The following is a 14077-nucleotide window of genomic DNA, read 5'->3' on the forward strand; positions in this document are numbered from 1 at the left end:
TAAACTTACAATTATTATTGTAGTTAAACATTTTACTTTTTAAAATAACTGTAAAAATAATTTTTGATTAAGAGTACGCATATGCATAAGGACATTACATATCATTGGATATTGTGCCATTATTTACATTTTTGAATAAAGTACAGCTCCTTATTCAATGCAATTTAATTCAAATTCAGAAATACTTCATTGATCCCGAAGGAAATTTAAATTATCTTTAATTCCAAGTGTCTCTGAAAAAAATATTTACTGTTAAAGACTAGAAAGTTGTTCCTCCTTGGTTTGCTCTCACTTCACAAAAGCATTCGGGACGCCCAACTCTTTCAGAAGGTATTGTTAAGGGAGCAAGTGGTAAAATGAGGTTTCAGCTGATAAATCTGTGCATGCTGCTGTGACTGTTTAAGGTCCACAGCGAGCAAGCGCAGTTTCCAAAGTCCAGTAGGTGGCAGTGAGTGTTCTCAGGTATGGTGGAGAGGAGGACAGGTTGTGGAGACGTTCCTCTTGCACAAGCGCTCCCGTGTTGCGTAGTCTGGGAAAACTGACGTGGTTCGGAGCCGAGCGGTCAGGGCAACAGCTGCGTGCGTGTGCGTGTGTATGCGTGGCTGTGTGCGAGTGTGACAGTGACAGAGTTGCGGCGGGGCAGATCAGAAAAGTCCCGGTGGCGCCCGCGCACTCTTTCCTCGGTCCGCCACGAGACCTGCGACACGCTCTGAACCTGGTCGGCTGGCCGCGCGTGACCCGAGGACCCCCTACTTTATTCGGGCTGCGCTGGCGGAAACGGTGAAGCTGAAACTACATTCATTGACTTCAGAGCGATGAACTGGCAGTATGGCCAAGTGGTTCAAGGAGCACCTAGGATTCAAAACTACCAAAGCACCCCCTCCGGCGCCACCAAAACCGGACTACAGACACTGTCACACCGGTGTGCCCGGAGCGCCTGGCTTCCAGCAAACTGGCACCGGGGCTACTTTTCCAAGTCCAGCTCAGCCGGACATCCTCACTGCTTACAGACTACAAAAGGACTTGGACTTCGAAGACCCGTACACTCCGGGTGGAAATATTTCTTTCGGTTCGAGCTTGAACACTGTGGTCCCGTCGGATAACAAATTTGTGTCACCGAAGCACCGACTTATTAAGGTGGAAACTATCGAAAAGAGCAGCCCAGCTCCAGGCGGGGGTGTCACAGTCACCCAAGCCGTAGCTGTGGGGAGCGTTAAGTCTCCCACTTCTTCACCTCCGTTGGAACAAGACAACAAGGAAAAGGTGGGGGAAGTTTGGTTTTAGCAACTTTTTATTATTAATATTTTACCTTTTTTGTTGATCTAGTTAGAAAAAATAATGCAAGTCTTATTTTCTCTGTCCAAAGTAGGCTATGGTTTTCATAAAACGGCTCTTTATTAAAAAGAAAACGTGGTGTGTTTTAGAGGCACTTGCCCAACTCCTGTTAGAAATTACAACTGGCAGAACTTGTTATCACAGCCACACAGCAGCATGAGTTGCGCCATCAGCCCCGGTCTAATATCCAACCTGCCCTGCAGGGAGTGCTGTCATATATTACACAACTCTACAGCTACACATTTGATGGAGAGGGGAAAAAAATCTGCATTTCTCTATGTTTTGAAACTGAACAAATTGAAAACATCACAACTGCATCTAAATCCCCCAAATTTCAGTCCGGGTTCATCAGTCCACCTTAGTGTTCACCGAGATGATCTCTTCTGCTTTGGGAAGAGTTTGTAAATGTTAGGTTATATGACTTTAGTTTGATCCTCTTTATGTGCATGGTGCTTTGAAGCACCTCAAACCCTTCACCAAACCCCTCACAAACGATTCAAACATGCCCTCAGCAAGGTGGAAACAGGGGGAAGATATGCCGGCTATGCCTTGGAGCACAGCTGTCATCTCTGGATTCCCAGGAATCCATGTTCTGGGTTCAAGTCTTGAAGGCTGCAGAGATGTTTGGCGTCAGCGAGCTTCACGATTTGCTGAATTACTGAGAGTGATCCATCTGAGGAATGCTTTTCTGTGTTTGTATTGCTTATCAGCGGAGATGAAAGCACATCCCTGTGAATATGCACACCCGGCAGCCCTCAGATCATGCTTCAGTCACGACTGAGTGCTGAAATGTTTCGTGGTCCCCCTCGCTTTCACCTTCATGTTACTTACTCCTCTGTGTTTGTTTTGCTTTTGCACCTGTCTTGTGACATGTGGCAACTTTGCAGTTGGTTTTCGTTCAGTGCTTTTATTTATATTTCACAATGTCTGCAGGCTGTCGTAAGGATGTTGTATTAAGGAAGACTGAGATTTTTACTTCCCCAACAGTGGTTTGATGACACATTGTGATAAAAGCGAGGAATTATAGGTTGCAAACCTATAATGCAAATGAAAGCCTAAAGGAATCATCCAGTCAGTCATAACATTTTGTTTTCAGACACTGCCACCCAACTGGTTTTACTTTTCAATTTCAACATGCACAGGTTTAATTTTAACATAGTAAAATGTTATCCAAAACATACTTTTATTTTTCACTTCACCTCCTCAGGCCGATGAAAGAGATGATGGTTGTCTCATGTTTATCAGCGCTTTCTGAAGTCAGGGATTCTGATGCGTTAGCACTTCGAATGTGTCTCTCATCATGAGCGCACATGGCTGACACTGACAGGCAGTTGATGGAATAGTAAGAGCTTGATGTCATGATGTTATGGCCAAGCTAAACCAGTACTGACAGCTGGTGGGTTTTGGGTGTGTGTGGAGAAAAGGAAGGTTGGATGAATATGGTGCCGTTGCAGATCAATATACCTTATTACAAAACTATTGGCAAAATATATAAACCACCCCTTTAAGTTATCGAATTCATGTACCTACTGTTGCCAACAACTGTAACTCTAAAATCGGTGAATTTGTGTTTGTTGTTGGAATCATATGCTGATTCAGTAGCTCAAGATCTCTAAACCTTGTTTGGTCTTTAGATTTCCTCAAGGATCATGTAGAAATCTTTATAGAATGAATCACCTTACATTGCCTAGTGCAAAGCAGAGTGTTGGATGCAGCTGCATGCTGCCATTGGATTCTAAATAAGTGATGATATGATATAGTGATAATCAAATAGATGAGTCGGGTTCAAATGTATTTGTTTGATTGCTTTGTGTCATGTTTAAAGTTTGGTGGAGGAGACATTATACCTTGTGCTATGTTTTCACACAGTTCCAGTGAAAAATTGGCATTGGTTTGTTTAGACAGTTGTGATATGGACCAAAACATTGGACATTGGTCTGCTGTGCAAACATAAACTAAGAGCAAAGCCTGAGAGACACATTTTGTCTATCATCAGTGACTGACCTCAAACATGTTTTCCTATAGAAATGGTCAAATATTCCTTTAAAATTGGGGACAACTTTCGCAGATATGTTGAGCTTAAAAACGGTAGGATAGTTGCATAAAGTCTATGTATCGAGACAGGCTGTCATATCATTTTAAATGTGTGTCTGAGTATGTGTGTAAGTACTTTGGTGGCATGGTTTATGTTTATTTTTCATGATTCAGGGTGGAAACTCGGGTGAAATACAGATACTAGATAAATCTGTGTTCCTTCATAGCTGCACAACCTTAAGTTTTTTGTGGATTAGGTTGTGTGGGAGCTGAATGTTTTTTCTTCCACTCTGCTAGTGAAGGTAATTGTTTTTAAATGTATGCTAGATAAACTCTTCAGGTGACAATAAATTAAAAGCATGAGAATAAAGGATCATACTCCTTCCTATACACATGTTCCAACAATCTATGTAGGAGGATGAGCTGTTTGCCGTGTTTTTTTTCCTGTCCTCTAATTCTTCAGATTGGCGTTAAAGGGCTGAAAATATTTAGTGTTCCCTTTCTGCCTAATGTTGAAGTACTCTTCATTGTACCTTTTTCAGCATTTGTTAATTTTAGGGATGCACTGATTAGTTGTCTCTGTGCCAATATTGATTTCTTTTTTTCTCCAAGGTCTGAGCTACAAATTCAACTTTATTGTTGCTGGAGTTTGCAGTACATAAATAAAAAATTGAGGAATTTTCTAGTTTTAATAATATGGATCAATTAATGGAAAAAATCTGATTATGTTTTCACATCAGTGACCTTTGGCTTTTAGTTTGGTGCATCTCTGGTTATTTCTAGATGGATTCTGGCACAGCTTCTCACAAACAGCCACGCGTGCCTGCTCATAAATGCACCTGTCCATCTTCTGACTGAAAAGGTTTAACACTGACTTCTGACTGAGCAGAGAGCACGAGTGTCTTAACAGCACTGCTCGGTTGCATTGATGTTTTAATTACTTGACTCATGAATGCTAATTATATCACTGCTTACCTAATGCCTGAAGTGCCAATAGCAGCATCAAGGGAATTTTCTGAGTCCATTTCTATTCAGCAGACTCCAGAAGAAAGAAAAGCTAGGTAAAGAACTAAGCTCAAACACTAAAATCTGATTATTTTCTTGTTTTTTAGATTTTTATGATTCCTGTTCTCGCTTTCCTTTCTCTGTAAAACTTTGATGCACATTGCCTTCGCTCACAGTTTAGAGTTTACAGGAAATTGTGATTTGTTTTGTTTTTAATTACGCTGAGCCCTTCATGGTAGAGTTAGCTGAGAGAGATGATCAATTATCATCCTGCCTGGAAACTAATTAAAGGCCTCATCTCCCAGCTCATCGCTCCACTCAACGCTAAACTAACTCCTCTCAAGGACGCCCCAAAGTGATGACGGGCTCTGTTCGACAAATGTGTAAACAGGCAGTCGGGTGAAGCTGACTGACAGGCTGCTGCTTCCCCGTGAAACACCTCACGCTATCGTTGCTATCTGTTTGTTCACCTGGGAAACTTGTGTTTGGCAGCCTCCAACGCTCACAGCTCTACCAGCCTGTAGATTTATCTACGTGGAAACGTGTTGGACCCGACTCTCTGAGGGGCGATTATGATGATTATTATGCATCAGATAGTAATGCCTGTTAAAATTTTGTCTATAAGACAAAGAGTAAGTCTTGGGTCAAACAATAACTAATTACTGTATATTGTGTTGCATTTATCATCACTACAGAGGCAAAAACAAAACTTCTCAGTTGGATTGAGTTTTAGCATCCATGTTTTAGAAAATGTGTAATATATATATATATATATATAATGCTTATTGCGTGCTCAGAAAATCGATTCTGCAGCCCAACCAATATGGATGCATATGTAATATGTCTGAAGAGAAGCTCTTCAATTGGAAAGGTTTAAACATTGTTGTTACTCGGTTGCAAAATATACAGATGTCTTTGATGGATATTTTTCCTCAACATAAAAATGTACATTCAAATATTACTTGGATTACCTGTAGTTTTATGTAGCCACGGAAGATTTTTTCAGATGAATAAGCAAATATAAAAAGTATCGATCACTTTGAGTGCACCAGAATATGAAGTAGTTTACTACCAAATGTACCATCCACCAACTTCCAATTACCAGGAGCAGACTGAGCATGCTTGACAGATTCCACTGCCTTCTGAGCTTGGCTAAACTGCTCAGCATCATTTCCTCTCATCCCGAAAGCCTTTGCTCTGCTTTTCAGCCTTGTTACTCGAGACACCAGTGGATTTTTATGAGTGCATCCCACTGGCCGTTCACATACTTATCTTCTCCACAGACAGGAGACACATTCAGCACAAACGTCAATATTACCTGGCTCTGGGAAAGTCCTTCTCTTCACAAAACTACGCAACAGCTCAAAACATCAGACTCTTTGAGATTCATTCACCTAGATACAGCATTCAAACCTTTGAACTTTTTCATGTTTTGTCATGTTGCAACCACAAACTTCAATGTTTTACTTGGATTTTGTATGATGGGCCAATGCAAAGTAGCGCATAATAGTAGAGTACAAGGAAATTGGATATAATAGCCTGGAAAGTATGACGTGCACATTCAGCACCGCTGGAGTCAAGAAGTCGTTGTAACCACCTTCCCCTGCAAATACAGATGTAAGGTTTTTGCAGTATGTCTCCACCAGCTTTTTGCGTCTACACACAATACTTCAGGTTCTGCAGGAGCAGATTGAGAGCCGGTGAACATTTGTTTTAAGTTTTGTCACAGATTGTCATTTGGATTCGGGTATAGACATTGACTGCACCATTCTAACTCTAGGATGCTTCTCTCTATCCCATTGCATTGTTGTTCTGGAAGAACAACTTCCTTATTCTTCCACCAGAACAACCTTCCACCATTGTTCTCGTGGAAGGTAAGCCTTTAGTGGTATATCAGATGATCCATCATCAATTTTGTGTTTGTCTATCAATTGGAATCTTAATAAAATGTCTTTAAGTTTTAGGTTGTAACGTGAAAAAAATGTGGAAAAGTTGAGGGGCTGGAAATACATTTTTGCAAGTCATGAAAATTTTATTTGACTGGTCAGATTAATAACAGGCTGAATTGGGTTACGGCTCATCACAACCCTCCTTCATATTCCCAAACAGTTTCAACAGCAATCAAAGCATGTTGAATTAGGCAAAACTGATTAAGTAAAACCCTGTGGAAATGTATAGCAACAGCTGAAGTGGAAAAGTCATGTTTTTAAGTAATTTCCAATGCTTTGACAGCTTTAAGCCGAGGTTCAAGTAATCAACAGATTTGTGTGAAAGCTGTTGTGTGCGTTTTTGGACCTTGCAGCTGTTGTTTTTCATAATCAGCATGAGACTAACATCTTTAAGCAAGAAAGTAATTATTTGATTAATTATCAGTTGTGAGAGTAAGTGTGGGTTGCTATGGCTACCTTACCTCAGTGTTGTCCCATTTAGACAGTGTTACTGTTGCCATGAAATGAAGTATTAATTTACATCTTGACTCTTGAGTCATTAAAGAATGCAGAGTATTTCCTGAGCTATCCTGATTCTGAGAAACTCTTTGAAATTAATCTTGATTAGTTTTCATGACAAGCATATCATATGTTCAAAGTCCTTCTTTTGCTTTGTGTTTATTGACAAAAGAGCATTTCTATGCATTCCTTACTTGAACATGAAGGGAGTTCTGAAATAAAGGAAATGATAAAGCTCAACCAGGCAGCTTCTTACTTACAGATTGACAAGTTCTGTCAATGGGAAGGATACATGGCAGAACTGATTCTTTTTACTAAGATGACATTTTGGTATCCTATTACATTAGCATCTTGGCAGTGTAATCCTATGCAGTAAATGAGGATAATAACAAGTCATGGTTTAGGTTTTACTACCAACCACCTCAAGTGGAGCAAAGTTATAGCTCTGGGAAAAGATGGCCTTTAGCCATTGTTTGCTTATTTTCTTTCCTCTCTCCATCTGCAAGCCTTCTTTCCAGTTTAAAGAGTCCCAGTGGAGTCTGCTTGTGTTTGTGTTGCTCAATTTTCTTTTTCTAACTTTGGGCCTGAACATCAGTCACATGACTCCACCAGGTCACAATTAGCCCTCAGACTTGTGCTGCAGCTCTGGCCGCTGGGGAGTTGTAGACACATGGCTCTGTTTTGTTTAATGACAGTGTGTGCAGCTGAGTGTAGAACGAGGGAGCCCTGGTCTGCAGGCAGATCGTCTCCCACAGATTAAAGAGAAATGCATACGCTTGCCTGCCATATGAGACCCAAGGAACAGATCTGCAAGAAGCTAAAAGCTTCCTTTTGCAAAAAAAAAAAAAAAATAAATAAATAAAAATCTAAACTCACTGAGTTGTAAATGAATGGGTCTGTTTACATCAGAAGACGCTATGATGTTGAGGTCATGCAGATAGTGGCTGGTTTGCTATTCGCCTTCTGATTAACTACAGGCCGTTGTTTTTGTGACACACTGTAGGAGGCGGTCAGACTTCTGTGTTCAGAGAGTTCTGACCTGTGATCTGAATGCCCACAGAGAAGTCAACCACCTTCTGGGCTTCACAGCAGGACTGGGATTAACTGGAAATGAGTGGAAGTGAATAACAAATTATTAATCCCCTCTCTGTGCTTTTTTCCCCACACATCATAATTCTTTAGGATTTTATTGTCTTATGTTATCGGATTATGCTGATATGGGAAGAGCTTGCAAACCACTGTCTTGTTTTGTATTATTTGGTATCTCTAGGATTAAGGAAGTGCTCCTTTCCTGACAGGAAGTGTTTACAGCTTGGTGACATTCCCTTCTTTAGCTTGACAAGTCTGTGCTTGCCCCTTTGTGTAGGCCGGATTTTCAGGTTGATGCTTGAATGCTGAAATAAAAGCAAAGTTAATTCTCCCGGCTGTTTTGACTTGACGTGTCCGGCTGTAAGAAACAGTTATAGTTGGCGGCACTCCGAGAACTTGTCCATCATAGTACTTTCTGTATCTTCACTCAACTTTTGTTATTCTGTCCAGAGAGGTGAGTGGTCAGCCACGTAGCAATGGCAGCCCTGTGGGGCTCCACCCTGTTCTTGCACATTTTCGGCGTTCACAACGTGCAGCGATCCCACTGGATCGTTGGCAGAGAGGTTATCCAAGGCTTCAGAGTCACAGCCGTCCTCGCATAGCATCACAAAACCTCCAGCTTTGTTTACGGACAAACTGTGGCTTCTTTTCCTCCCTCCTCTGTGAAGAGAGACCAAAATCAAAGCTTTGCTCCCAGTGGACCTCACCACATTGTTTCATGCAGTTCTGCTATCCTAATCTTGTCAGTTTTTCTGTTATGGAAGATAAACGGTTGTGTTGTTTGTGGTGGTACACTGTTATGTAAGAATCAAATGGGAGTGAATTGCATGTCAACAGTCCATACTTGGAGTCAAAAATATTTATCCCTTCCAAAGATGGTAAGGATTTATCAATGAAAGTTTTTTTTTTTTTTTTTCCAAGTAGCAACAGGCTTTGGATTCCTTTCTCGTGAGTTGAATGAAGGATAAAATCAACTCTGAAAATGCATAACATAGTATTTGTTTACAACACTAAGTATTGTTTAGCCTGGTGATTGCCTTCTTATGCAATTCTGCTCGATTGTCATCTCCCTTCACTGCTACATCTGGGCTTTCTCCCATTGAAGTGGAGTTCTCCAAGAAAATTTCAACCGGGCCAATCAGCGAACAGAAGGAGAAAGTCTGAATGATGACGTCAATTTTCTGGGCCGTTTTATCTTTGCTGTCTGCCTGTAGTTTTAGCAGTGGCAGCGGTGGAAATGAAAGAAGCCATCGACACTGTGTTTACCATGCTTCCAAATATTGAATTAACATTAACAGTCATCTCGATCGGCTCGGCACTTCTCTCTTTGCAGTGGAGGATGGGTCTTTACAACACACACAATTTCTGGTAAGCTTCATAGCGTTAGCGATTGGATAAAATGTGAAACTTTGACAGAGTCAACGGCTCCAGAAAGCAATTTTTTCTCAATAGCCGGGGGTCCAGACTTTCTGTACAAAGCAAAGCATAGCACAAGAAGCTGGTTTGTACAAGGCTGTATTACATTCTAAAATTTTCTGACATCTCTTATGGTCTAAAGTTAAATTTAATTAAGCCTTTGGGGAGTCAATAATAATGTTTCATTTGCTTCGATTGTGATCCATAGACTTTCAATGGTCATTTTACTAGTTATGCTTGTAACACAAACTGTGAACAATTAGCCAATTAATTCACAGCAACCAGTGAGAGCCTTCAGCTGTCTAGATGTAGTAAAGATGAATTGTTGAACCTCACAACCCAGAATCAGAATGAGGAAGAAAGGAAACTTAAGTGACTTTGAACATGGTTGTTGGTGCCAGACAGGCTGGTTTGTGCATGGAAACTGATGATCTGCCGGTGATTTCACACACAACTATTTCTTGGGTTTCTACAGAATAGACTGAAAAAGAAAAGTTGTCAAGTGAGCTGCAATTGTGTAGATGAAAATACCTTGTTGATATCAGAGAAAAATGGGTAGGGTATTTTCAGAGTGATTTAAAAAAAAGTAATTAAATTAAACTCAAAATGCAGGATGGCATTTTTGAATGCACAAATACCAAATGTTGAAACAAATGGACTTCAGAAGCAGAACATCACACCTGGTGCCACTCCTCTCAGCTAAGAACAGGACACAGCAGCTATAATTTGGCACTGGCTCAGTAAATTTGGACAAAATTGAACCGGAAAATTGTTGCCTGGTTGAATGAGTCTTGATTTCAGATGGTAGGGTCAGAATTTGGCACAAAGAATTTAAAAATATTGTCCCATCACGGCAATGTCTTGGGTGTGGGTGTGAATATTTTTGATTGCTGTATGGCATCATGCAGTTTTGATTTTTTTTTTTTTTAGTCTACCCCAGTTTTCCTTAATATATATATATATATACATATATATATATATATATATATATATATATATATATATATATATATATATATATAATAACATATATTTATCATGACTTTGACCAAAGAGAAGACTGAAATTGGTGCAGTAACAGTATGAACAAATCACTCGTGCACACGTAAAGAGGATTACTATATTTTATAAAATTCCAACATTCCACCGTGACACCTGAATTATTTTCAACTCTTGAGTCGCACCACTAACTGTATGTAGAAAACACTGCCAATAAATCTATCACACTGGGACGGGGACAGAGAAAGGAAATTGGATTTTGCCAAGCGTGTCGTCAAGTACTTAATCTTGAATATCTGTCGCATATTAAGAGGACCTTCATAGTGTGCAACCTATGGGCTCCTCTTTTCTCTCCACTGGAGGTCTTAAGTGGCAATGCGGATTTCGTTTCCATGAATGAGGTCCGCTGGGACAAGTTGAGGTGCTTTTTGTGCTTCGCTGCCTTGGGTGCTTTAACAAAAGATGCATTCGTTCTTCAGGAGACGTGAGCAGGCAGAATAGGAATTTATCAAGAGGGAGGGTGCACATTTAGCATTTTTTAAAGTGTGAAAGCCAAAGTTACATACTGCTTATATTTGCTAGAAGTAAAGGAGAGGGGAGTGTAGCTTAGCTGACTGTTTGTTTGAGGCACTCTGTTGATAAAAATTTGACATTTTCTGACTTTGCTCAAGTACCCTGGGTATAGTTTTATTTGTGGCGTGAATTTTTTTTTCTGTATTTCATCTTAAAACAATAAATGCATTTGTCAGGAATTTCCTAGTTGACATTGATTTCATATTTCTTTATAGATTATTTCTACAAGATCACCAATCTTAACAAAACACATACTGACTCATGCATGTAAACAAACCTAGTTTTCTTCCAGTAATTAAACATTAAAATAAATAACAATAAAAAAGCCCTGCAAGTTCTTTGACTGATAACAGAACATAAAGGATTTAGATTATCTATTAGATTATCAATCTTGATGCAAGAAATTGTTCCCCTATATTTTTACAAAACTAAAAACTTCATAAAAAACATTTTCAGTTCTCAACTCTTTGATAGGTTTATGGACCACATAATTGTTGGAGTTATTCCGAATTTTAAATTGTCCATTCTATGAATAACATATATGTTAATTCTATTGCACCATCTAATTAAACTTACAGTGCAATGAATAAATAACCTGTTGCATTTTTGTTTTTGTTCGAGTCATTAGGAAAAATATTCTGATTCTGTCAACATTGTATATCAGAGAATCGGACTTTGAAGAAAAACATAAATCTGTGTTTGCATGGAAATGCCTTATTGGTACATCTCAATATTTGTTTTGTTGGGTCTAATTTAAAGTATGATTGCATCTTGTGAGACTGTGACATTTCTCCTGGAAAAATTATGGGGAAGACAGACTTTTCTTCTGGCTTCTGGCTTTTAAAATGATGAGACAATAACATTTACTGATTTAAAATTAATTTGTACAGAGATTAGTTGGTAGAAGTTTTCTAACAAAGAATCATGAAACCATTAGTAGATGGGGAACTCTGTTCAATTCTGAATTATTTTTTAACATGTTTAAACCTGTAAATAATGCTTTAACACTCAAATTACACAGCAAATGCCCAACCTGTTATCAAAGAACTGGTTAAAAACGAAAGTCTAAGCACTGCATACACTCAAATCACTTCGTAAAGTGGATTTAACTTTGCCTGTCTGACAAAGTTGATTTTAGTGAGAACATGTAATGGACTGCATACTTTATCTACACCAGTTTACCTGGGAAAATGTGCAGCAGAAATGATTTCATTAATAAGAACAGAAGAGGGAAGACAGCTGTCATACTAACAATAGAAAATGACAGGCAGCTGCTATTTTTAACCTTCTGAAAGCCTCCCTTAACTTCCTGAGTTTCTGGAAGGCTTCAGCGGCTTGCGGGTTCACGAGTCTTAATTTGAACTGATCGAAACACTGAGTACTCACAACTAACACAAGCCATTTTATTCTGTCAATAATTACATTTACATGTTTTTAGAAGTGTATATTGACTTAGCAGCACCACGTGGAACTAAAGGCTGCTTAATTGGTTTAAATTGCACAGTGGTTGTACTTATAGTAGTGTAGCATGCTTCCACTCCTTTATTTCTCAGTAGACTAATTTCTGCATACACACTCAGACAGACTACACTATAGGGATTTGTATCAGTAGTTATCACGGCATCTTGAAGTATTCCCGTGCCAACTGTGATCAACATGAGCCGAAACACTCTAAAGAACCTGGTTCACTCTGGTGGCTTGTGAGTGCTGCTTCATCTGGAAAAGGGCAGAGATTAGAAGAACCAGCATTTTATGTGGCGTGAGTCCTAAAAGGAGACAGGGATGCAGTAAATAAGGTGATACCCGCAGTGCAGATGTCTCAGTGGGGAACATGTGCAAAACTGATGGTAGAGCACATTGATGTGTGAAAAGACGTTTTCAGTGTTACTTAAATTACTTAAGGTGTGGAGAAGTCTTTAGTCTGGTTCATATAAAATTATCGTTTTTTTTTTTTATGCAGTGTTGAGTTAACAGAGAAACAGTTGCACCATACTGTTTCCATCTTCACATGATGGATTGAATGGTGACTTCTGAAATATTAAGAGCTCGGATTATAACATAACCTTGTTAAATTTCTTCATAAATGTATCCCTAGCTTGTCTGCTGCTGCTGTTGCCTTTTTTGTTTGCAATGCAGTTTGTTCTCTAATGTTCTCTAATAAACTTCTCAGGCTTTCACAGAACATCTGTGTCAAATTACATGTAGAGGTTGACTCTATTTAGTCATTATAGGACTTATAAGGGTGGCTGGTTGCACTGGATTTAATTTAGGCGTAGCAGATTAAAGGTGCTAAATACAAAGATATTCCGCAGTCTTCACATTAAAAAAAAAAAAAATGTTTGAAATGTTTTGTCATTTTTATTGTACTTAATTATTTGCTACTTTTTGCTGGTTTACAACTGAAATACCAAATCAAACACACTGAAGTTGTGATTTGTAATGTGAAAAAGTGGAAGGGCAATGGATACTTTTGCAGAGGACTGTAGACAGTTTATCCCTGCTGTGGTCCTCACCAGTGGCTTTCGATGCACTGCAAAGCAACGCCTCTACAGCATATATATTAATTTGATTAGTTACCTCTCCAGACTCCTAAGTAGGCCTTTACAGGAGCCACATCACTCTTTGCATCTCCCAGAGAGCCCAGAATGCTCTTGTTGCAACTGTGTTTCGCAGGAAAACATTTCAATAAAGTTTCATTAATGTCAAAGCTGTATTGTGGGAAATGTACTCCTGCATTGCCTCTCCCCAAGAGGCAAAGCCAGTTTTCCATCTGCCTAATCTGTGTGGGAGATGCAGAAGCCAGCAGGGCTCAGTCCTCACAAGGGGTCCTGAATGAATTGTAACCAGATTTGTGCTTGCTTCTTACAAACATGAAGCCATCTTAGTGTTGGAAACAGTGTTATGTCAACATAGAAGCTTTGAGCATTCTCATCTTAAAGTGCCTCGAGGGTGTGTTTCTTGCCAGTATGTTCTTTTAAGAAAATGGCAAAGTTATCTCAGCATGACTGCACACACTGCATTCATCCCGACAAGCAGAGAATAGAGGAGCCATCAATGAGGCACATTCGACTTTTGTCCCTCAACCCAACAGGCGTAAACATACTTCATACATGTCAGTCTGTTCTGCGACTGTGTTCTGCTGAAAATAATAGCATCTCCTTACCCATTGTCTCCTCTTC

The 14077-nt window shown here is 39.5% G+C and overlaps 1 protein-coding gene across 4 annotated transcripts in view; it reads left to right on the top strand.

Annotated features, from left to right (window-relative positions):
• The first annotated feature begins 439 nt into the window (after positions 1-439).
• The window catches only part of shf (Src homology 2 domain containing F), a 103977-nt gene continuing 90339 nt past the window's right edge, over positions 440-14077 (top strand). For 2 of the 4 annotated variants that reach the window (XM_015040833.1, XM_015040832.1), the window contains exon 1: positions 440-1263. In XM_015040833.1, coding sequence (XP_014896319.1) covers positions 829-1263 — 435 coding nt within the window. In that variant the 5' untranslated portion in view covers positions 440-828. The remainder of the gene's footprint in view (positions 1264-14077) is intronic. The other 2 variants (XM_015040831.1, XM_015040834.1) reach the window with 1 other exon arrangement.

This window comes from Poecilia latipinna, unplaced genomic scaffold (genome assembly GCF_001443285.1).
Source record: "Poecilia latipinna isolate Pla-1442-1.1 unplaced genomic scaffold, P_latipinna-1.0 Scaffold530, whole genome shotgun sequence".
NCBI classification, from domain to species: Eukaryota; Metazoa; Chordata; class Actinopteri; order Cyprinodontiformes; family Poeciliidae; genus Poecilia; species Poecilia latipinna.